The sequence below is a fragment of the Uloborus diversus genome, chromosome 3, assembly GCF_026930045.1.
Source record: "Uloborus diversus isolate 005 chromosome 3, Udiv.v.3.1, whole genome shotgun sequence".
In the NCBI taxonomy this organism is placed as follows: Eukaryota; Metazoa; Arthropoda; class Arachnida; order Araneae; family Uloboridae; genus Uloborus; species Uloborus diversus.
Window position 1 is genome coordinate 120250645 of NC_072733.1, and position 26638 is coordinate 120277282.

The following is a 26638-nucleotide window of genomic DNA, read 5'->3' on the forward strand; positions in this document are numbered from 1 at the left end:
CCAGAGGTATCGTTTCACTTGGAGGACATTGAGACCACGAGCATATTTAACGTCTCCCAGTCCCCTTTAATGACGACGGTGGATCTTCGACCATCGAGGTTCGAACTCAGGACCCTCCGCCCCCGAATCCGACACTCTACCGATCGAGCTACCACGGCCCCTATATATATATATGAGGATGACTTTCATTTCTTTCTGTTGCCATTTTACCTATGTGCTGAAAAACAACATTTTAACAATTATTTCAGTAGGACTGACGTCATCAAAATAACCAATTGACCTAATCGGTTGTTCTGTTCGAGCATGACCTTTATTTATCATCTGCCGTTTTTATTCTTCATAGCAAACGTTCTCGACTCTTTTCAGCATATGAAAGTTGTTTCTTTAGTCATGTTCATATATTGTTGTGTAAGTTTATCATGACAGCCTCATATCTTGGTTAATTTAGGATGTGGGACTAATTATGTTTATTTTGCTAGATTTTTCCCCTTCACATGGGTGAGTTTTTGAATTATAATAACTCTTTTCCTCCTTTTTTTTACTTTTGTTGTACATTTTGTATAGTTAAAAAACCCCGTTAAATTAAGATTGTTTAGATTTCTTTAAATGAAACAGAAGTTCCAGAACAAATAAAAGTTAGCTTTCAAAGTTAGCAATGATTTTAACTAAAGCTTAATTGGAAGCTGATAACTTGGTACTAAAGAAATGCAATTATTAGTACTTAACAAGTCCTGATACTTTAATTTCATATAATCAACCAAACAATATGTGTCATTTTGTGTAAAAAGCTGATTGTTATTGTGCATATATATATGTTGGATATATTCTATCAGATGTAATTCAGATTAACGTGAGCACAAGTTATATTGCAGTTCAGTTACAGGAAAATTAACCAGATGGGGACCTGGCAAGTTACAACCTTGCGCTAGTATCAACGCTTCAACGAGTGAAAGTCAATTTGCGAGTTCTTGCTCTGCATACTGTACGTTCGCTTCAGACGGTTTGTGACGAGTTCGATCTTTTCACATCCTATTTAAAGTTAAAAGGCTCGATGAAGATATTGGGGACCCAAGGATAAACATTTTTTCTGGGCCCTCTGTAGTCGAATATTATGAATAGAAGCATTCATGGAGAACCAGGATGGAACTTTCAGAGTATGAGGTGCTCAACCAGTTGTTCAAGATATTCGTTGGCGTTCACGGCATCCCCATAACATACATAAGGAAAGGCAACTAAATAAAGGATAGAACCTTGATTTTCTTTCTTTTTCATAAATAATAGAGTGGAACAATTTCAGTCAATTTGATTCCTTTAAAAATAAGAAACCAGCGGCCGCATCTTTTTTGGGTATGTAGTTCGGTAACACCGTGCGGGCGAGAAAAAAAAATAAATAAAATAAATAAAAAATGCTTCAAAATGCTTCTGACATAATTCTTGCTGATTCTTATGTAAAATAACCCCTTGAGTCCAAATATGAGCACCGTTTCCCCCCTAGACGTCCAACTTTTTGGAAATGGCGCCTCTAACTTTTTAAAAAGTTTTCGACAGTTTCATAGCTAATATTTTTATTTAGAGAGAAAGGGAGCATTATATTATCCATTAGCACTCTTCTTGGGGCCTAGAGAGGTGCAAAGATCAAAAGCATGAACATTTGGAGCAAGTTGGGGAAACTCCTGCGGGGTATTCCCTCCTGAAATTTTCAAGAATCATCATAAACAATTTTTTTTTTCGGGGTTTGTTTTACAGTTTTTTTCTTTTATTTTTCGTCATAAAACCAGAGCATTCAATGAGCCCATTACCCGAAAAAAATTTCACGTTGTACAAAAAAGTTAAAAAAAATATTGGAAGCCTTACATTTTGCCTAGTCCAGAGTCGCAGCGCAGATCTTCAGTAAAGAACCTTCCGGTATTATTCAACATAAATCACACACATAATTAATATTAGAATAATCTTAATTATGCTTATAGTATAGCATTAATCAATATTAATGTTTCTGGGGATGCACTGCCCCATATTTTTTCACTATATTAAGAAGTGATAAACAATAGAGCCGGTGTACCCCCAGAAATATAAATATATGTATTCTACTTTATAAGCATATTTAAGTTCATTTTTGATCATTTATTTAGTGGGAATGTAATGCGGGAATGTTCTTTACTGAAGATCTGCGATGTGACTCTGATTATGCAAATGCAATGCTTTCAATATTTCATTATTATTTTTATATTAAAGTTTTTTGGACGTGGGGCTCATAGGAGTGAGTCCTATGCTCTGGTTTTATGCCGAAAAATAAGTGAAAAAATTATAAAACAAACACGTATAAGAAATAGATAGTTTTTGATGATATTTTAAATATTTAAGGGGGAATACTGCCGTGTGCAGGTAAACGGCAGTATCTACAAGAATGAGTTTCTGAGATATTTGAAGAAACGCGTTTTTGATTTCCCACAAATATCAATTAAATATTGAAATTTGATTTTATTAGGCTATTCTATATGTTTATATCGAAGTATTTTTTGAGCAGTTTGTTTCAATTTGATTTTGCAATCAAAATTTCAATTAAAGCAGATACTGCCGTTTACCTGCACTTCGCAGTAGTAATTTTCATGCACTTTTACTGGTAATCAGCAGTAACTGCACAATGTACTATTGAATGACCAATAATTAGAAATTCAACATAATACGGAGTAGATATGTCATTACGAAGTATATTTATTGCAATGTGAATAATATATTTTACTTTAAAAAACAAATAATACCGTGTATACACTTGACATAAATTTAATATTAATAAATGAAATGTAATTTAAAAAGAAAATAAAAAGGCATATGTTTTGATTGCTTACGGCATTGTCGAAAACTCTTTAATGTTCATACGTTGTCACTTGGCAACTGGAAGATTCTTTAGGCATTTTTAAAACTACGACAAATCGATTAATGTTCCGCACTTTGCAATAAAGCAATAAATATCCATGAAAATTTAGGCGAAAGAAATGCTTCGTGTGTTGATAATGGCTCTCATCGAACTACTAAAAGTGCAGCAGCTTAGTATATATAAAAAATTGTGAAAAATATCGTCTGCGACAGAACAAAACAAATGGAACAGAATCGTTCTGTTGGTACACGTTTATTTATCGTCTGCCAAGCATTACTTGTGTTTAATCGTATGTTATCTTCTATAACTGTACATTAGCAAAAAATAATTTTGTTTTATTGTTTTTACAACACGGATATGAAGAACCAAAGATTTTTTTTTTTAATGTTTGAGGCAAGTATCTCCCCCTTTTAAGTATCTCTTTCGCTCAAGGACGAGAGACGGTTATTCCCAAATTTTGCCGAAAGATAAAATACGACCTACCACGCATACCTACATCTAATGAGAAGAGACTAGGAATCATTTTAAAAAATCCAATATTTTTTCTAAATTTTCCTAATAAAGGAAATTTTTGAGAGGTCACACAATGACCTCCCATCGGGGCGTTACTGCTTGCCCTTAGTTGAGCTAAAAAGAAATCGCGAAAACCGTTTATGCGTCTTGGTTCAAGTTTTGGCGGCGATTCATTTATGTTCCATTCTCCAGACAATGGTTATGGGCAAGTATAGAGCAGTAAGTACATACTGCTGATTACCTGCATAATGTAGCGATGATATCAGTTACTGCTAATCACCACTGATAAAAAAAAATGCTTTTATTTAGCGCTAACCAAATAAACATGTTTGCACCATAAAACTGAAGAGGCATAGATTTGAAAAATTCCAAAAAAAGAAAAGAAAGGAAAAGAAAATGGAAAAAATTGCAGTTACTGCCATTTACCCTCCCACGGCAGAACGATCATAGGCAAAAAATTTCATGAAAATCAAAAAATTTGCAGTTACTGCCGTTTGCCTGCCCACGGGAGAAAGTTTTCGTTCTTCCGAGTGCAGGTAAAGAGCAGTAAGTGCATTCTGCCAATAACCTGCAAAATGTAGCGACAAAAGCAGTTACTGCCGTTTACCAGACCACGGAGAAAGTTTTCGTTCTTCCGTGGGACCCCCATGAGTCTCCCACTTGCTCCAAATGTTCATGCATTTGAACTTTGCTCATCTCTTGCCCCTTAGAAGAGTGTTAATGGGTAATATCGAAAACTATCGAAAACTGAAAAAAAATTGGGGGTGCTATTCCCAGAAAGTAGGAAGTGTAGGCGGGAAACGGTGGTCATATTTGGATTCAGTGGGTCATTAAACATAAGAATCCATAAGAATAATATCAGAAGCATTCTGAAGTTTTTTTTTTTGCCGCACGGTGTAATCAGCCTCTGAATATTTGGCGAGGCGGAGTATAGAAAACTTCGAGGAAAGTACATATGCTGGAATCGGGGACAAAAGTGATTATTGGATTGACATTTAGCGAAAAGGCCTATTCTTTCTTGCTTTTGGTGCTTATTACACAGGTTAATTTTGATGAGAACTACAATCTGAGTGTCTTGTGTCCCTTACGCATGATATATTTTTATTACAGTACAGAATACATATTGTTACGAGTCCAGCCACTTTCAAGAAATTCTTTAAATGACGACACAGTTCTTGAGAAAACACAGGAGATTTATTTACAACTATGTACAAGGAATATCGTTAGCAACTGCTAAGTTAACCATAGCAATTAGGCAAATATCAATTCACACCGTAAACTCAGCGGTCACACACGTATTTACATCAAAATACGCGAAAACACACCGCAAAGGCTAATACACACAGAGCTAAATACATGCTCTCGCAAGGCTGATACGATTCACAAGCAGAACTAACTCTCCTATTCAATTGCCTTTTATACTGCTTTGGAAAGTTCGACAAAATTTTACAACTTTCTCATTATTCGATTCACAAATTTTATCATTCAGAAATGGGGGGACCGTATACTTCAGTCGAATGTTAGGGGGTTGTATGTACATTACAAGAAGCTATTTACAGGTTACGTTACTAAGGTAATTTTAGATGAAAAATAATGGAATAAACGCCTAATTAAGGCAGATTACAACAAATTAATCACAAAAGTAATTACTATTTACAGAATTTGTAACAATTTGAACAACACATGAAATAATTTACATCACAAAAAGGGGAAAAATTATATCCGAAGCGAAGGTGGGAAACGAATCCACCGCCTCAAGTGTGTGAAGCAATCGCTTAGACCACTCGGACACAAAGGCCCCAAAAGGCCTATTAGGAGCAGGAATTGAAAATAATTCGGTGTAGTTGAGGTTACACGTTAGAGAACTGCGATCGTTCAGACATGAAAAGATTAAACGGGATTCATACCGAGAGCAGCAGCGGCCAAAATTCTGCCACTAAACTTCGTTTGCTTCCAATATCTTACCTGGTGAAGACACAAAAGAAGTGACAGTACTTTGATGTAGTGGCCTCCGGTGCGACGTCAGCATTATTATGAAAGTCGAATGAGGTAACGTTAGGAGTTTAAAAAAAAAACCCGGCCAAAGCAATTAAAATTCAACAGAATATTCACTTACCTTCCAAACTTATTGGCTATAGAGCCTCCAATCATTCCGCCTATCATTCCTCCTATAGCAAACACAGATACGATCAAGGACCACAACAAATCCCTAAAATCGTCGGAGATATCCGAACCTGTTCGGGCTTTATAAACATCAGCTATAAATTTCTGAATAATCTATAGAAAAAACAAACAGAAAAAAATGCTTTTGTTACTAAACTATAGCTATACTCCGTTCACTGAAAAAATCGATTAGATGTAAAAAAAAAAGTCATTTGGAGGTGTCAACGACTTGTTAGGCGCGGAAAATAGCAAATCAACAACAAGCACATGGTGAATATTGGTTTCCTTTTTTGATTGTAGAGTACCCCTAAAAATGGTAAACTTTCCGGCAGCCTATTTTTTTTTCTTTCATTCTAATTTTTTGCTTAACAGAGTATAGTTATAGAAGCAGGGACATACTCAATAAAAGTTCTATAACTCTGGTCACACAGTTACGTACAACTTTCAACTTTTCCTTTTCCCTCTTTTACTCAAGCGACAGTAGGGGAATGTGGGGCAAAGTGAAATGGTAAAATGATTACTCTATTTTTGATGCCACCTATCTGATAATAGTTTAACTATGTGGTAACAAATGTAGTTTATTCCAGCCAGGAAAAAGTTACCTCTGAAGATCAAAGCATAAAATACCATCAATTTTCAAAAATTGATACTCATTTCGTATTAGTTTGTTATAAGTCAAAAATTATTGTTGTCACGATAAAACGACTAAGTTCTTGCTATCAACATTTTAAGTATTAACTGAGGTCTACTAATATTCGGTGCAATATTTATTTATTTTACATTACGGTTATTTGTATTTTAAATGCTATGTAAATTTAGTGCATGCAGGACAAAATGATTGGGGCAATGTGAAATAATTCATTTCGTTTACGTTTTCAAATACTTATTAAATAATTTACATATTATTTAATTAATTAATTCAGATTTTTTCATTTAGTAACTCACTTATTTATCCCTTCATTCACTTACTTTCTTATTCATTCACTATTTTATTCACTCCTTTATTTTTTCTCATACATAAATTATGAATTTATTTCATTTATTCGAAAATTGTTTCCTTATCTATTCATTTTTTCCTTACTACAATGACACTTTTCTATCATTAAAAGAAAAAAGAAAATGCAAAAGAGAAGTGGTTTAAAAAAGGAGAGAGAGAAGAAGGAAAACACACATACCGGTAGTTCCTGTTTCAAGACTGCAGCTTATGAGCCCGCAGTACAAATTTAACTTTAATTAGACTAACAATTTTGGTCATAAAAACTATTAATGCAGTATTTTCGCACACTAAATGCAGAAAGCCTAACAAATAAATTCTTTGTTTTACAGTTCTTTTATTTATTAGACTGTTTTGTTCATTTTATTTCTCACTTTTTGAAAAAGTTGTAGTAGACATCCATTTCAGCTTTCTGTTATTTTTAAGAAAGTTATCCAAAGCAGTATTAAATCTCTCAATACATGGTTTCCCATTCTTTCTTTTACATTTCCATCTACATCTAAATACTGTACCGTAAAAAATGTCTGCAATTTAGATACGATTTGAATGTTTTGCTTCAGTTTTATACTGGGAGATTTTTTGCTATTGATATTTCGTTTAGGTAAATACGACTTTTAATAATGTAATAGGAATCAGCAAAGAATAATAATGTGATAAAGAAAAGGTGAAAAGTATGAAATTCGCATGATACCGTTTATTACCGTTTTAACTATCGTCTGTAACAAGTTCAACTTAAAACTCGCAAATTTTCTCTAACCCAGATTTCATCGCTGACGCAATGGTGATTGAATCAGTTTAGTTGAGATCCGATACTACCTGCACGCATGGGTGAGTATAATCTATTGAATGCTGTTCTCACTTCTACATTATTAAACCCATGTATTAATTCTTTATGTAAATGAGTTTATACAGTTGTTCTGTCAATAGATATGTGTTTGCGTCATCGATATATTATATACTAAATCATTAAAAATACTGTTTTCAAGGAATTTTATGAAAAATTCTGTTACAACTAATATATATACACAGAGCTGCCAACTTTTGAAACTGCAAAATCGTAGCTGCATTTTACAGCACAGTGGGGAGGGGGGGGGGGAGGCGTGGCCGCTGCTTCAGAGTCAAATAGTGATGAATTATCAACAGTATAAAGAACAAAATAATGATACTTAATAAATTTCAAATATGACACAGAAAATATTAACACGGAATAAAAGATTTTATTCCGAATATTTTAAGATAATAAATTCTTGATTATTAGCTGTACCTTTCACCCGGTCGGCATGTCTTTTTGAAGTAACATGCTGGCGGCAATTATCACGACCACCATGATCAACTGAAAAATCGCTGTTCAAATAGTACATTTTGCATAACCCGTCTTTAAAGATGAAATAAGAAATGGCCAAGTACTTTTATATTCTTCACGATATTTAGGCAGTTTTCCTTTTTTTGCAGAAGAACCCATAAACTCCATGAAAACTAAACCGGCAGCACAAGTGTTGAAATTTGATTTTCTGAACTTACCGGTTTAGTTTTCATGCAGTTTGATTTTTTTAAACCACGTAATGTATTTACGTCATTCAGGCCAATCACATTACTTCCCGTGTTATCAAAAATTCTAGAAAAGCTTGTTTTTAACAGATTACAGTACCATCTTCATAGCTCTGGTCTCAATAGTCCTCATCAATTTGGATTCACATCTGGACGCTCTATGGAGCATGCTTTACAAAATCTTTTTGATAAAATTTACAACTGCATAAATAATGACAGGCTGACCCTATTGATTTCAATCTATGTAATTGGAGCATTTGAAAATATAACATGGATATTGAAACAACTCGTTCGTTCAAAGTGCGAAAGAGAGGTTTATGAATTATACAAGAGTTTTTTTTTTTTATCAGGAAGAACTATTAAAATCTTTTCAGGATCCACTTTGGTGAACGCAAACCCATCCAAAGGATGTCCGCAAGGGTCTTGTAGTGGCCCAGAACTTTGGAACCTTGTTTTAGCACCACTACTTGACATTTTATGGCCTGTAAATGTCCCTATACAAGCATTTACAGATGACATCATATTTGTAGTCTCAGCCTCAACTCAGAATGAACTCGAGTCCTCAGCCAATGAAGCACTTAGAAGACTGCATGTTTGGCTCCAACAAAACCAGTTACAAGCTTGTCCGGAGAAAACAAAAGCCCTATTTCTTTCTAAACCTAGAAATTATGTTCGACAGCCCATCATTAAAATTGGCGACAATTTCATTAAAAGGTACAAAGAAATTGATTTTCTTGGAGTCAGGCCACATAAAAAGCTCAGCCGTACAGCACATTTGGAAAAAATCCATAAAAAATTAATTCTCCTTCTGAGTAAGCTCCTTCTGAGTAAGCATATCTCGAAAATCTTGGGGAGCAAATATCCAACTACGCAGATTACTATATCAAACAGTAATAGAACCTTCAATTCTTTATGGAGTCGCAGTGAGGGATCAATTTTTTAAGCAGAAAAATCTGAAGAAATTAGAAACTATTCAACGTCATTTCCTCCTTGCTGTCGTAGGAGCATATAGCACATCAGCTCATATCACTTTTCATGTTCTTGCGGGTATTCCACCAATTGCTCTTACAGTTCATCGAAAATTAGCTTTGGGAAATGTATTTATCAGGAAAACCACAATTCAAATATCACGAAATAATACCTTCTCATCTGATATCTTTGAAGAGGCCAGCCAAAAATGGACAGAACATCAAAAATTACAGTGCGCAATTTCGTATGTTAATCTAGAAGAACCTAATATTTCAACACTACATACAGGAATTTTCACGGACGGTTCGAAAATGAGTGATGGAACAGTAGCAGCATTTACTCACATCTCCAATAATCAGGTTGTCTACGATTGATCAGCCAAACTAACAGAAAAATAATTCAGTTTTTCAAGCGGAACTTTTCCCCATCTTTCACGCTTTACACTACACATCGCATCAAAAAATATTTTCTCCGGCACTACAATATTCTCAGACATTGTGTCTTCTCTCAAAGCGATAATGGGCGCAATTCATACCTCAAAGTTAGTCAGAGACATTCATACTCACTACAGGGAAAATCCAAACATAAAACTAAACTGGATTAGAGCTCATATGGGACACTACGGCAATGAACGAGCCGACTTTTTAGCTAAAACCGCAGCAATGACTCTTACACATCCATTCGTATATAAAATTCCTCTGCCAAAATCTTTCCGCAAATATCTCCTCTGGTCTGACCTTCTTCAAAATTGGAAGGAAATCTGGAACACTGCAGAAACTGGTTAGAGAGTTCATGATTTCCTGCCAAAAGTAAAACTAAACCAACGCTGTAAACATCCAATAGAAGTACAATTTCTCATTGCACATGGACCATTTCTATCGTATGTACACAGATTTAAGTTAATTAGCTCACCATTATGAGTATGCAGTCAACCTGGAACTCCTGAGCATTACATATTCAACTGTTCTCTAACCAGCTCTTTCCATTGCACTTACAATTCCAACTTTTCTTTTTCCAAAAATATTACACATATTCTATCTCATCCAGTTACACGCAAGAATATCCATAAAATAATGTCACTACTCGTACCTCAAGCAGATGACTTTAAATATCCAGCCTAAAAACTTTCAAAACTGCCGTTTACATTATATTTACCAGCCATCCCAGTCTTATCTAGCTTCTTCACTTGTATACTTTGTTCTTTTTATTGTTTATGAATTTATATTGGTTTCTGTAAATATCAAAATTGTTCCAGCGAGTGTCGTTCGTGAACTGTTCTGTTCCCCCCAGTCCCCATATCGGGTTAAACCCTCACCGGGGTTGGTACGGTGGTGATTGGTGAGGTTGAAATAAGTAAATAAATAAGAAACATTTCTCTTCCGTCAGAAATTCATCATTTCGCCAGTAAATTTACTACCAAATGAACCATGGAGTTCAAAAATTCTACGCCAAGATTCAAGTCAGCGCTCTCCGTGTGTGGATTTTCTAACTATATGTGGGTCCTTGTCTATACTACTACAACCGGTGCGTGTCTGTCCGTGTGTCTATACCCCTATCTCCTCTGGACTGTGAATGTCTACCAAACGAATACTAGTGGCGTTGGAAACAAGACATCCAGAGGAAGCCATTCTGCAGTGTCTCATCACTCTAAATCTTAAGGATTCAAACATTCAGGGGTTAAAAGCATTAAAATCATCAATCGTCACCCGCGGCAGGCTGCATTGTGCTACCGCAGGGGGTGAACAGGGGTTCGCGAACGAAGCGAGCAGAGGACAGAACCTATTAGTATATATATATATATATATATATATATATATATATATATATATATATATATATATATATATATATATATATATATATATAAGTCACCAAAAAATTCCTTCAAACTTTAAAAAAAAATCATAAGAAATGACAAAACTATTCGAAAGATGCGCGGTTTGCAAAGTCAACCACCGCAGGTTGGAACGGGGATTGGCGAGCGAAGAGAGCAGGAGACTGTGCCCCCCATTTTAACAAAAAGAATAATTGTGTCGTATTCATTGCAATATATTATCAGTTAATGCGTTTTCATTACTTTTAAAAAAAAAGAAAGAAAGGAAATAAGTCGAAGAATAAAATGAAAAACTATATTTACTTTCACAGTGCCATGTATTCGTGCAAGACAAAGAAACTTAATCGAACTAAAAAACCAATAAAAAACTGTGAATTTAAAAAATATAACCTCTAACATGTAGACATGAGTTACACGCATATTTTAATTTATTTTTTTCATCTACCAGCGTTACATATACATATATACATTTTAGACTTTTATGAATTGTTTTACTGTGAAAAAAAAAATCTTAAAAAAAACTGCCTTCTAAAAAATATTAAATTCTCACTTTTTGCGGAGCATTGATGACACCTGTATTATAACCAAACTGGAACATTCCTAGGACGGCTGCAAATATTGCAAATACGAGCATGCATGTCAGACCCTAAAAAGAAATGGAATATTATTTATTTTTTATAGGGGGTACATACAAATAAAAATGATGCGCTTATCGAAAAAAATCGTATGAGGTTAGAAAACGATTGTTTACATTTTGCAACTATTTTGTACGAAGACACGAAAATAGTCGAAAACACAAGTTTTCTCTATTATTATTTTCCTATTACAACTCAAGGCACAGGATAATTTTGAATTAAGTAAATAGTGTTGTATTTCCACACGTGACTGTTCATTAGTTTCATCCCCAAACATCCACTTAAGGGTCATTCCACGAAAAACTGTTATTTTGTTCCCCACGTGACACCTCATATATTTCATTAAAAATAATACTTTAAAATATTTATGAACAAATTTTTGCTGCTTAACAAATTAAACTTATGTGTGATTTTTTTTCGCAAAAAATTTCGTCATTACCCTTTAAAATATTTAATTTTTAATGGAATATAAGAAGCGTTACTGCGGGATAAAGGGTTGACTTTTTCGTGGAATGGCTCTTAAGATTAGCTTTTCCCCCCTTCATCTTTTTATTTTTTTTTTAAATAGAGGCATAACTTTCAGCTTTAAATTTTACTGGATCAGTACCGTGCAGTTGATGTAATAAGGACAGTAACGTACACAGGAATACTTCAAGGAGGAGGTCTAGGGTCGAATGTCGATTATTCTCGTATGATAACATAATACACCGCCAAACATATTCTTTTGATATTCTTAATTGTCGTGAATAAAAAACATTAAAATAATGAGTTAATTAATAATTAAATAAATTAGCATTAATTACTAAAATAAATTATTAATAAAGAATACTTAATTTCTTCGCCTTTTGGTAATTTATTTATTTTTAAAATTGTTTTCATGATTCAAAAGTTTAAAAAAAAACACATCATTTGGGGTAGACCAGGGCTGTCCAACTGCAAAGAACCCACGGGCCAGAATTCCGGTCACTGATCAACTGGCGGGCCGCAGTCTGAAAATTTTGAACAATAAGTTCTTACCTCTTATACAATAAGATTTAATAATAATTCTTAATGTATAATAAGTAATTAATTATAAAACAATGAAACAGGAGGATTATAAAACAATTTGCTTAAATGTTAATGGGAAAATTAAGGCAGATCCGCCTTCTTCACAAGGGCAGGAATGCCTACCTCGATGTTTTTCGTTGTCAGCAGTAGAAGGTCTATCAATGAACTGTCGGAGCGAGAGCTCCTGTGTGACGATTTTTGATAAAGTTCATTGTCGAAGAAGCACTTTCGCATAAATACATGCTCTTAAACATGGAAGCGACGAGAGCAAACTCTCAATTTCTTTTTCGAAATTAACAAAGGCCGTAGAATCAGTGAGGGGGGGGGGCTTTATTTTTAACAAATTGCAGGCAGGTTTTGCTTATCTGAAATGTTTCTCTTTTTCTTCCCTGTCTCCCTCCGCCAACACGAGGCAATACTATTTCTAAGAATTCGTTTGAACACCAGCATGCAGGGTAGAACTGCTTGACCTTGACCTGTAGATATCCTGTACCTTTTTCTCTCAAAACAATGAAAAGAGTATAAAAGGGTGATCAAGAGGAAACTTCGAGGACCCCGGCTTGACCCTCGGATGCTTCTTGATACCAATAAATGTCGAAAAATGAAACATGCTGAATAAGAAGTTGGCGGGCCACACAATATGTGTTGGCTGGCCGCCAGTTGGACAGCCCTGGGGTAGACCAAAAATCTTCTTTCACTTCCAGAATATTTCGTTTTTCATTTTCACATACGATTTTTATCACTCATTTTCACAATACAATTCAAAAATCCTATTTTTGCAACGAAAAATCAAAATAAGTTTACGCTGAATTGAAATTACGCTGCATGCGCATAGTCATGTGGATCATGAAAAGTGGAGGAATCGGAGTAAGGAGGAATTTTGGGAGTTAGTTGTCACGAAGGGTTTACCTTTGCACGAGGTGAAATTGGTACTATATTGTAATCAATCCCGAAAAAAAAAGAGGGCGATAGGGGCAGGGGGGGGGTCCAGACCCTCTGGACATCCTCCTTGTATGCGCCACTGAAAAAGAACACTTTCCAATTTCTTAAAAAGATAAAAAATTCTTCCTTTTCGAAACATATTTCAAATGTTATTTTTAAAATGATTCTGCACGCAAAAGCTAAAATAACAGTTAATTGCCAAAGCTTCACTGCCGGTCGACTTAAATTTTATCATTTTAATTTAATTTATCTAAAAGTGCTGATATTACGGAATAATGAAACCATTGATGTGTCTTGCTCATATGGATGATATTACTATTCCGAGTCGTTTCGAGAAATAATCAATATTGACAATGGAAAACAAAACGGCTTGATTTTCTGGAACTGTGGATGTCGCGAGTCAAGACCATTTCTACCGTGGGCAGGTAAACAGTAGCATCTGTAGACATGCGTTTTTCGAGATATTTGAAGAAACGCGTTTTCGATTCAATACTTACAATAGGGAAATGTTGGAATTTACGCATTTTTTCAGCGGAAGTCAAATAAGCAAGCGTGTACAATAAAGCAAACGTGCAATTTATGACAAAAATGCAATAAATAAATAAAAATAAAAAAATGATTCATTATGAATTAATTATTCATTCATTAATTATTTCATTATGCATTATCTTTCATTTTGTCTTTTTCTACACCTATGAATATTTTTTATCTTATTGGTTGCACAACTGAATGACAGTGGTTGAACTAGACATTCCAGAAACTCCATTAGTTATTCGAACTACCCAAAATGAAAGAGAGACATAAGAAAAAAAAAGTAAAACACGTGGATCAAAAAAAAATAAAACATGCACGAGAACTGGTTTCGTTTTATATTTTCATCTTTTAGACTGCTCTGAAAAGCATGTTTGACACGAAGGAATTCAACTCCGAAGGATTTCATTATTAAGCATTTTAAACTAAACTCAGGGACGTAACAGCCTATAGGGTCCAAGGCCTACTGTGTTCATTTCAATTTTCGTGGCCGAGGGCTCTAAGGTGCAAAAGCAAATACTCTGGTTAGGTGGTCAGCCCGAACGCAGAACCCCCATTGTTTAGTTTCCAAGCACGCTTGGTACTCATTTTTGACCCACTGAAGGGATGAAAGGCTGATATTACGGAATACAAAACCGTGCCCAACCAAGGAATATTAAGTATTTAAATATAATATAACTTTCGAATTTAATAAATCTTTTAGCTTTTAATAAGTGACTGTATAGTCAAGATTGTTGCAAAAAATTATTCACTTTCCTAAACTACAAATAAAGAAATAGGGGGGGGGGGATGAACGAGCTAAGGTTTTCAATGTTTACAATTATCCGAATTTCTTATGCTATTTTACTCCAAAAGATTTTCTTATTTGAAAATTTTCAGCAAGAATAAAATATAATGGCATCATCAATACTACTTTATCTTTCTTACTTTTATTGTCCATTATAAAAAGAACTGTCGGAAAACCCTCGCGGCTATACATCTTGACGTATGCGTTACTTTGCTTGTCAATACTCCAAATTTCACCGAATGATGATAATTTTGCCGAATCGTCAGACAAAGTTTACCGAATGCGGAAATGTTTGGGATGTTACTGCGACCTCCCATTGGGGAGCCCCTGTCACTTGTTTTATAAATAATTTAATTTTTATTATAGTGTCACAAAAATAGGGAGCGTCGTTTGTTGAGGTCTGGAAAAACACACACATATATATATATATATATATATATATATATATATATATATATATATATATATATATATATATATATATATAGATATATATACATATATATATATATACATATATATATATATATATATATATATATATACATATATATATACATATATAATACATATACATATATGTGTATATATATATATATATATATATATATATATATATATATATATATATATATATATATATATATATATATATATATATATATATATATATATATATATATATATATATATATATATATATGTATGGATATGCTAAAAGAGCTTCATTAAATGTCTTGATCAGAAAACCCATCATAAACCATCCTGGTATTTTTCTGCTTCTGCAAAATAAATACGATGTTAAGCACCTTTTTTTTCTGCAACAGAGGCTGTTTTCAATGGAATGATTCCCTAATATTGAGTGATCAACATAAACACATTTTATCACATAGCTATAAAAACGTGAGAGAAAGTGTGGTCGAACATGCTCCAGGAAATTACCCCTCTTTTGTATAAGATGTTTCCAGATATTTCTTGAAAATAACTATAGTTATGCTTTGATTTTTCTCTTTTTTTTTTTTTTTTTTTTTTTTGTGCACTAAATTTTGTTGTTGCAACATACAAGTATTATCTTATTCTCATCAAATTACAATATTTGTTATCTTTGCTTGCTTCTATTCAATGCGAAAACCCAGGGAAGCAGTTTTTTACGTCTTCTGTGATTGCAGAGATTACTTAACGCGCTATGCGTCAAAAGCAACATGAAAAATACTAAATTAATTTGTAAAAGGGAGGGGAAGGACATAGTTTCCATATTTAATCAACCCACTCTGCTAAAACAGTGCATTAAAAATAGAAAATTAATAATGCCATTATTTATTTTGCATAATATTGTCTATTTCAGTGACATTAGTCCTTCAGTGCGTTATATTTTTTTTAAAGTGTTTCCTTAAATAAATGCTACTTGATAAATTTATTTAAAAAAAGAATAAAGATGAAATTATTTGTTTAATAAATAAAGGTTTTAGAACAAAACGAAAAATGCGTCAAAGCAATGATCCTGAAAGTGCATTTACAATGCAAAGATTTAGTTAAGAAGAGATAAATTTCAATTAACTACGAGTGTGGATCATATTAATTAAATAAAGGAAATCATCGAATAGCAAAAAAAAAAAACCTGTAGACCTAAGTGAAGAAATATTCCCATTAGTGTTAAGGTAAACATTTTCATCAATTTAAATCCAGTATTTGAAAATAGTTAGAAACATATACAAAACCTAAATGTTACCTTTCGTTATGTTTATCAGACTTGTAACGGAAGAAATGAAAAAAAAAATACATAAATAAATAAATAAAATAAAATCAGACGTTGCACAGTGGGACCGAATGGCCAAAATGTGGAAAAAATTCAATATATCGAGAACGGATTAACATAGAAACCTGGGGTCGGTCTCATTCGAATCAGAACAAAAAAAAAAAAAAAAAAAAAAAAAAACACATCAAGTTCAATGATTTTTGTTGAAAATTTGAAGAAAATTAAAACACTAATTGGAAAATGAAAGCCTATGGGAAAATTTAAACGAATTAGAAATTTTCAAAAAAGGATGTACTTTTAGAAACAAGTTACAGTAAGTATTTTGAGCGTATATTTATATTAAATATTGCTTAAAATTACAAATTCAAGGAAGCTTAAAAGACTAGAGAATTTCGAAAATAACAAAACTTGGGATTCAAAGTTAAAGGTTGTTGAAATGGGAAAGACACATACGAATGCAAAATCAACGAAATTAGATTAACAGTTCCTTAGCTGCATCACTGATTTCCATGTGCTTTTTCTTTGGTTCGGGTCTCATGTTTATGATCTTCTTCCTTGATACATATAAGAAACATTTTCAGCGAGTTTGTGATCCTGAAAGTCTTCTAATCCTTATTATTCCTTTTTTCTTGTGCTTCTTCCGACAATACATCCCGAATCCCCATTTTGTCGTCAATATTAATTCATGTTCATTTAATTTTTCTCGTTCTCCTAGGGGTTTTGTTTCCAGAATTCGTTTAGCTGTATGGTCAAACAAATTCTGCAAAGTGACAATTGCAGATGTTTCATTAATTAACGTATTTTCAAGGTAGCACTGCTCCTTTAAGAGAATTATTTTTTATAACTTGAAAATACAAGGCACCCAAGGCCTTTCACTGCTTGTCGAATCAACTCATACTGATATTTTGTCAGGTTGGCCTGGAGAAATATTGCTAATGCTTGATCGGCTGACAGAGCTTCGGGTTTATCGTGCTTTTCATGAGTTGCAGCTGCGTTAATCAAGATGTTTGAAGGTTGCGTATTTTATTCCTTTTGCCTCGTTCACCACTATCATCAAAGACTTTTCTTGATCTCCCAACACATCCTGTGGATTCCTGGTCTGGTATGTTGAACACGTATTCATTTTCCATCTACTAGCTGAATATTTTTTTTTTTTTTTTGAATTTCTCCCGGTCTCGATTTACCTTATCTTTTTCTTTTTTTAATTAAAATGAGGCAAGAAATTCTTGCTTAGAATTGTCACCATTAAAGAAATGTTTCCCTCGTCAATTTCAAGGTGATTTTGTCGAAGGAATGCGACGAAATTTGTACCACTCCACAAGCACTTACAGAAATCACGGTAGTTAATTCTGATAAGAATTCATGACTGGACAAAGTTAGCAACTAGAATGAACTCGAATTAAAAGTTTTGACGTGGGGATATGTTTTTGACTGAGCCAATTGGGTAAAAAAGATAGTGCAACAAACAGATGCGTACGCTACGCCTTTCCTTTCTTTGTGGTGTTATGACCGGATAGGCAGATAAAGGCAGATGATTTTTGCTTTAATGCTTACTTTAGCACCTCTAGTTTACAAAGTGACCTCCCCATCGCGCAGGAAGCCGGAGCTTTTTTTGCTATCTTAGCTGTTCTCAATGCTCATTTAAAATTCGTAACTTATGACGTTGAAACGCGCTCTAATTTTTTTTTTTTTTTTTTTTTTTTTTTTTTTTTTTTTTTTTTGCCCAGTTTGACTAACGTGAGGTTTAATTGACTATCGTAGAACAGGGGAAAAAATTGATATTTTTTTCTATCGTCTTTACAATTTTTTATCCCTCATCTTGAGTAGTGTAAAATTTAGTCAAACTCACATTTTTTTGTCTTTGGGCCCAAATTAAAGGGAATACCCGTGAAACAGGAGAAAAAATCATGCCGTTCCTAGATCCTGCAGCTTACATAGTGTGAGAATCCAAAACTAGCTAATCGAAATAAGCGCTTTCGAAAATCGAATTTTTTCCTCTCAGGCACCACTGTGCGGCGGGATAAATATATTATTCGTTTTAAACCTCTGTGATCGCTACGTATGCTGCTTAACCTCTGCCCCATAATCTCTGTCGGCAACAATTAGTTCCACTTGACCTCCTGTAGCATAATACTCTGAGAATAAGTTTACCAGGAATTGTGCTCAAATTCACGCTTGATTTGAGTTGCAGTTGATGAAAAGGCAAAATGTGCTTTAAACTAACGAGTAAATGTTTTGCTTTTCCATGATTTCTTCAAGAGAATCATGGTAGATTCACTTATTTTCCATTTGAAATAGCAAAATCACTAGATATTCCAAAAACCCGCTTTTGATTTCTTCTTATTCTCTTTTTTCACTCACGGTTGTTTAATTAGTCAAACCGCTGATTCACATTATACTTTGCACCGTTGATCGTATATATTTTTCTTTAAATCTCTTCACAGCTGACAATCTTTACTTTTGCGTTCATTCCGTAGGAAATTTTCTTTTTGCCCCCCCCCCCCTCCATTCTCTTGTTTAAACTTTGTTTAAATTTTTGTTCAAACTTGAAAGCAGAAAATCGGCTATACAAGTTATCTAAAGTTGCTCTGACATTTCAACAAAGTACTGCTGATTTACAGAAAGCGACAAAACCAAAAGTCCCACTTTTAGGTCTCGCAACTGCGCAATCTAACGAGGGATGTAATATTGTGATTTTAGTCACTGTTGCTAATTATTTATTTATCTCCCTTTCTCGCCAGTGCATATACACATTTTAATTTTAGCATCATTTGTTTTTTAGATAAAAAGCTTTGTATACGGTCCGGCATTTCAACCTCCCGTATTTGGAAAATCCGCTGTGCGAGTTGTGACGGGAATACGGTGATGGAAGTGATATTGATAGATAGCAGTATATGTGCCATATTTGCAGTAGTAGAAACAGCATGGCGCAGTGAGCATTGTCGAGGTTCTTGGGAGAGTGTATTGGTAATGGTGGTTTTCTTATTAATGCTGAGCAGGAATGAATTTCGCGTCCATTGACCGACATAATCCTGTTCCAAAAAGAAAAAAAATCATATTTGGGCCATTCTATGGAAAATGGTCAGTTTGTCCCGCACGTGACGCCTCATATAAGTCATTAAAAATAGTACTTTAAAATATTAAAGAACACATTTTTTATGATTAACAAATTAAACTTATGTGTGATATCTTAATCAAAAAAATTCGTCATTATTCTTTAAAATGATTACTTCCTCTACAACATATGACGATGCTCACCGCGCATGTCATTGATACTAATGCAAATGGATACCACTCCCACCACCGTATTTCCACTCCCACCGCAACCCCCCTCTCTAGGTACGGGAGGTGGTGTTGAAAACTGAAAAAAAAAAAAAAAAAAAAAAATCAGGCTCAGCTAACCTACAAAAAGGGGTGGGGGATGAAGGAAAACGGTAGTGATATTTGGATTTAGGGAGAAATTTGGAGTCCTTTTATATAAGAATCAGGCAACCTCGAATGCAGGCCAGGTTGCCTGATTGGTAGGTACGGCGTCGGACTGGAAACTGGAGGGTCCGAGTTCGATGCCAGCCGGCCGAAGTTCCTCCGTTAAATATGTTCGTGGTCACAAAGTACCCATTCCAAATCAATACTTCGGTGCAGAATCCGGGGTTGCACCTTGTGAGTTATGCGTAGCATTGAAGTTTCTCCTTTCTTGTCTTGTGATTAATCCTTTATCTCTCTTCTTTGCAACTGACTTACGCCGGCAATTTTTTTCGCTCGCTAATCATTCTATCGCAGTATGTGAATTTGTGCTAGGACAAATTATGCGTGAAAATTTCGAAATTATTTTGCTGTAACCGTGATCTCTGGGTTCTTTAAAAAGATCAAGCACCAACGGATATCTTCAAACAACCATGTTTGAAATTTTGGTTCGATTAGTTAAGCGACTAGATCGCTAATGTTTCATGAATAGGGAAAGTTTACCTTGAACCACCCTTATATGTATGAGAGCTGTGTTTTTTTTTTTTTTTTAATTATTTTTCTTTTTTTCTTTTGTAGTCCGAGCAGTAGAGAAATGAAAAACACAATGGAGAGAAAAGAAAACTGCTCTATTTGGGATACAGTTGAATTCTCTTAATACGATCACATTTAATGCGAAATCACGGCTAAAACGAGCATTTTGTTCGTTAAATTTGGTTTGCTATCTAATTACATTAAATGGTTCACGTATAATACGTACATTAAATTGGAAGTCTTCGGCTAAGACGAACAAAAATGTCTGACCTCTTTACTTAAAATGTTCGCCGTGTTTGAATACTGTAATTTTCTTTTTTAGAAATTATTCATCATTTTGTTAAGTAGTAGAAGTGGCATTGTGTATCGAGAAGAAAATGTTAAATATTTCGTAGGGAAAATGAAGCCCGTACGTTTGTTTACCTGCAGACAGCTCAATTTACTCGGAGATAAAACTGTTCATCTTCCTTTGTGGATTGCAAACTATTTCGCGATTGTCGATTATCATCTTCCTTTTTCAATATTTTCCAAAAACATTCATTTATATGAAATAAGTGACTTTTTTCTGAATGTACTAATGGTTAGATTACAATGTGTGTTATTAGAAATATTTTTTAAATATATATAATCTTGTCTTCGTTTTTTCAGTGTCACTCATTCACGTTGTTGCGAATAACGGCTTTATACGAACGAATTCCTTGATTTTTGACATTTTGTATTAAGAGTTCAACTGTATTTAGATACATCTTCCGGCTACTTCTCCACATGGATAGACACAGTTCTAACAGAAATATTTGTCGTTGCGTGGCCCCAAATTCCCAACTTTCGTCCTAGAAGCAGCCGTCTGGTCTTACAGCAAATCCGATTAGCTTTTCTACTACTGTATTTTGTAGTCTGAACAAGATTTTCATATAAACAAAAAAGATGAAAATAGGAAGAAGCCGGGTCCGAACCGTGGTGGTCGAACAGCCTACATCATAAATATCTGTGCGTTCTTCTTCGTAGGTTCAACACTATTTCTGTACGTTGCTGTAACTCAGCAAAGTTTTTCCATACACATTAATCATTTGTTGATAAAGTAATGTTGCACTGCACCACTCAGCATGTACGTAGAAATTGAATGACAGTACACAGCATGATATTTATACTTCGCGGGAGTTTCTGTTAATCGAGGTTATTGTGTTTACTGTGCACTCATAACTGACAACTGTGACATTGCATACGTGATAGACGGATATATTAGGTATTAGAGACACCGCGCAACGCATATGTACTCGGTACCGTCGGATTTTTGCAGTAGTGTTGATTTTATGACCATTCAGACCTTGAAAAAGAAACTGCCCACGTGCAAAAGAGGATAATTACCGAGTTATAAATGTAGTTCAAACATTTGTTTTATATAATTATCAAATTTGACCAACCTCAGCACAGCAGGACATTCTTGTCGGCACGGGCAGCAACTCCAAATCAGGGGTAGACAGCCTGGCCACTAACTCCACATCCTCGCCTAGAATAAACGTTTAACTAAAAATATAGAAAAAATTTTGCTGTTTTAAAAATCGCTAACAGTAAACAAGTTTATAAAATACAAGAACTCAAATATTTCACAGCATACACAATTTTGAAGTAAAATATCTACAAGATTTTACGAAAACTAGGCTGAAAGTTTGGTTGAAATTGTGTGAGAATATGCGCAAAATTAAAGACGAGCATGCTTACTGCTTATTTCTTTGAATTTTGTGTAGAGTGTGCTTAAAATTATGTTACATACACTAAAAAGCATATCTTATTATATGTTTCTCATTTTAGTTTTGATGGCCATTGGCATATGACACGAGGTTTCATATAACAAAATTTAGGGCGGAATAGCTAATCAAGTTCTCTGTGTATGAAGTTTTGCTAGTTAATGTTGAAAAACCACGTTTGTGAGAAATAATTAAAGGTCGTTGGGAGGTATATTCCTACTGTAGCTTCTATTTCTATGCCCACAGATGTACTGTGACTGTTCCATGCTAGGGTCGCGTTTGACTAGAACGACTGACCAGCTCAGATGGTTAATCTTAAGAAGGTATATGACGTCAGTGGTTAGTTTACGGTTTCTCTATGGAATACTTTTGTTTAACGCTTGTTACTTGTGCAAAATAATGCTCACAAACATTCTTTGAGAACTTAATTTATACCTGCTGTCATTTAATAGGTAAAAATTGCTATGCGGTCTTTAGTCTTTATCAACTACCCCCGAGAAGCAGCGTTACAAAGGAAAGAAAATACTGGGTTTATTCAAGGGAATTAATCAGTTTTTTAGGAGGAAATTTTTAAAAATTCCTGGGAGGTTTTCATGTATTTTGAAGAATTTTATATAGTTCCAAATCTATTGCTCAAGGAATTTTGAAAGTTATATATTGATATTTTTCGAGCCTGCGCAGTGAGGAATTAATGGCTTTAAATGTTAATATTTCATCAAATTTTCCAAATTTTTATTTCAAGTTTTAGTATTATGATTCTCTTGAATGCTGTCTAGTTTTCTTAATGTTTGGTAAGCCAGGACGTGAAACTATGCGTGTTATGAGCCTAAAACATGCGAACAAAATATATATATTTTTTTTTTTTTTTGAAAAAAATGCCTATATCTTCGTGAATATATAATTATACTTTCAAGTAAAAGTATGAAATCATTTTTTATAGTAGTTAAACTGATTTCTGAGATTTGCACTTTATTCCCAGCTATTTACGATGATCAAAAAGTGTTTTTTGTTTCATCAATTTGTTGCTGGTCTCCTAAATGCTTGGGTGATTTATTTTTTATTGAAACATACCTGCTGAAGCATACCTTTTATGTGACAAAATTTACAGAACCATTGTTTTGTTATTGGTCGAGAATATTTTTAGACTGGGAATTTTTTTTTCAAATGAGGTATTTTTTTGTCCGCCACTGCATAATAGCTAGTTTCATAATAACTTTATTATTCATTTAGAGAAAATACAATTGAAAATTTTTTTTTATATTAACTACCTGCTCTGCATGTTACTCTATGTAGAACATTCTACATTGCATATTTACTTTAAAAATGAATGCTTAACTAATAAATTAAAATTCAATACATTCTTGCTATTTTCTATAAAAATATGTGGCAAATTTTTCCGCCCATTTTAAAGACCTTTAATAAAATTTTGGTCAAAGCATAATTAAAGTAATACGTAAAATGCATACAAAAGATGCCTGTACCTGATCTACATTTTCTTCCACAAGGGGGCAATGGTGATTCATTTTCCATCTCTTGCTAAGCATCTGACCTATTTTTTATCCATCTATATTTCAGAGGAAAAATGAGATAAAAATAATGTATATGTTTCAAAAAAGTTATGAAATATTTTTTTTTGAAACAATTTATTTTAAAAATACAAAATTCAGTACATTTTTGAGAGCATCGCACATCTGGTTCCATTTTTTAGTGTTTAGAAAAGAGATATAGTGGAGTGAAGAAGGGTAAGATAACCAATTTAGCATTTCCATAATACTATCATAGATATCAGCATCTTCTCTTGTTGTCTGGCTTATGGACAGCACAGGCATATTATTTTTCAAGTACCTGCCATATGAATATATACATATCGAATATAGGACTTGACTACACAATCTTTCTCTAAATCTAGTTATCATCAAACTATGTCTCACAGTTTTCACTACAGGAAAGAGTTCAGGGAATACTGTTATTTTGTGTTATCCACTTCATTTTAAATTTCGTATTTTGTTTAGTAGAGTAACGTTATTTTCCTCAACTCTACCTAATACGGTTGCAACCTTTTTTTAAAGGTTTTTTTTTTTTTTTTTTGAGCAAGCACGAATTGCTTATTGCTTTAATTTGACTGTTGTTGATATTCCTTTGAATTTATTTTTCTATGTTTATAATGGGAACTCCTCTGGTTCGTGGACCTCCACGAGCACGATCCTCCACCTGGGCGGTGACGTCCATGTCTGGTTCACTGGCCTTCGTAGTTCTTGGGCGGTGGCGTCCATGTCCCCCAGAATCAACTATATTTATACCCGACCCTCTCGAATAAACACTATTCTGTTTAGACAAAAACAACATCCAGCCTGCAGCCCCTGGCACTAATTTTAGTTTTCGAGTCTAGAATTCAAATTATGTTTTTGGCAATTATGATTGCGATAAGAGTCATTGGTACAAACAAGAAACCCAACGAGTAGGGTGCTGTCACAATTCGTGATTGCGAAAAGCATAGTTTGATTTCAAGACGTCGAAATTCAAATGAATGCCAGCGGTTGGATGCTAGATGTTGTGTGCTGGACGCTGTCTTTTTTTTTTTTTTTTTTTTTCAAAGTTTTTATTTAGGAGTTTGGCCTTCTACCTCTTGTATTTTTCCATTTTAGAGTAAGAATATCGATTCCACACCTTTGAACTTCGTGTTTACAAAAGCATCTAAGGCATGACGCGAAAGGAACCTTTCACGTCATTTCTCGTTTGGGTTTTCTACCTAAACAATTAATCATGGGGGTAAAATAAGTATAAAGCCAACGAATAAAACAGCGAAAGAAAAATATAAGCATTTACCGCAAAAGAATCCCATGGGGATTACACAGTGAGAAAAACAATCCCTAAAACTCTAATCCTACGGGATTGCTGTTGCTCTCGGAACAAAAGCATGAAATGTATCACAGAAAAGTAAGGAACCGGTAAATTGCATTTTGTTTTCGCTTGATTTAATATACATTTAATGATAGGTTGTCAGTGACAAATGTATCAGTAGATTATATTTCTTTCTTTTTTTTCTGTATACGTTGGTTCTATGTAAATTTCGCGCTGCTTTTGAATTGTTTTTCCAACTATTTTATTTTTGGGAAAGGATAAAAACTTTAATTGTATCAATCAAAATGATTCGTTTTTTTTTTTTTTTTTGAATTTTTCTACATTAAACTAGAGCAAGAGGCATATCTAGTGCTGAATTGAAAGAGATATTGTCTCTGAAATGGGTAAAATGACGAAAGTAAAAGGTAACTGTAATGATATAATATTACTAAAAATAATTCTTTCTAAAAAAATGATTTAAAAAAAGAAAAGGAAAAAGGACAGAAACCCTTATGCAAACTTTTTAATGCTGAAAACGGCACACACACACACACACACACACACACACACACACACACACACACATATATATATATATATATATATATATATATATATATATATATATATATATATATATATATATATATATATATATATATATATATATATATATATGAATGATGTCTTACTTTGGATGAATTTTTTTCACCCTGCTGGTGTTTGTGGTTGCCCAATATGATGCCAACTGTGTTGAACTTTAGTCTCATAGAACAAAAACATCAACATCCTCATTTGAAAAAGTACTTTTTCACCACTTCAAGGCTGCAAGACAATATGATAGATTTTTCAGTAAAGGGCAATACAAAACTTTGCATTTAATCAGTTTTCAACAGAAGAAAGCAAATAATAATAATAATAATAGTAATGATGATGATAATAATAATAATAATTAAAGACTGTGCCAGAACCTTTTATACCACATACATTTATTTGATGCAAAATGAGAAGCCAAGCGCTAACTAACTTGAAAAGTTGAGAAACTAGGACAAACTAATTTGCGGTGCAAGATTGCGAATGATTTAGCTACAGGAATTTTGAGCTTTTGATGGCTTGAACTGCTGGAGACTAAGCATGATGAAGATTATTTTGTCTGACAGCTATTTAGCATCCGTTTGATGGAAATAGCTTTACAGTAAAAATGCGCTTTATATAGTCTGCCACACATGTATGCCATACGCTTTAAATTTATGCGATATAATGTTGATTTAACATACAAATTTCCCAAATAAGAAAATTTTGGGAGGTCCCAGTGACCCCTATCGAGATGCCCCTGACGTCACTTGAAGATGCTACCTCGCACTCGTTTTTAATAATTTATCAATTGAATCCCAAACTGATTGAAACTTTCATATAACGCACAAAAAAATCGCACAAAAAAAGAGAAAAACAGGTTTGAGTG

General features: G+C 33.9%; 1 protein-coding gene across 2 annotated transcripts in view; it reads right to left on the bottom strand.

Annotated features, from left to right (window-relative positions):
- Positions 1–22102, bottom strand: part of LOC129218211 (glucose transporter type 1-like) — a 78196-nt gene extending 56094 nt beyond the window's left edge. For both annotated transcript variants that reach the window (XM_054852429.1, XM_054852428.1), the window contains exons 1-3: positions 22012–22102; positions 11447–11542; positions 5505–5665 (exon numbers count right to left, since the gene is read on the bottom strand). In XM_054852429.1, coding sequence (XP_054708404.1) covers positions 5505–5665; positions 11447–11542; positions 22012–22029 — 275 coding nt within the window. In that variant the 5' untranslated portion in view covers positions 22030–22102. The remainder of the gene's footprint in view (positions 1–5504; positions 5666–11446; positions 11543–22011) is intronic.
- Between the last annotated feature and the right edge of the window lie 4536 nt (positions 22103–26638).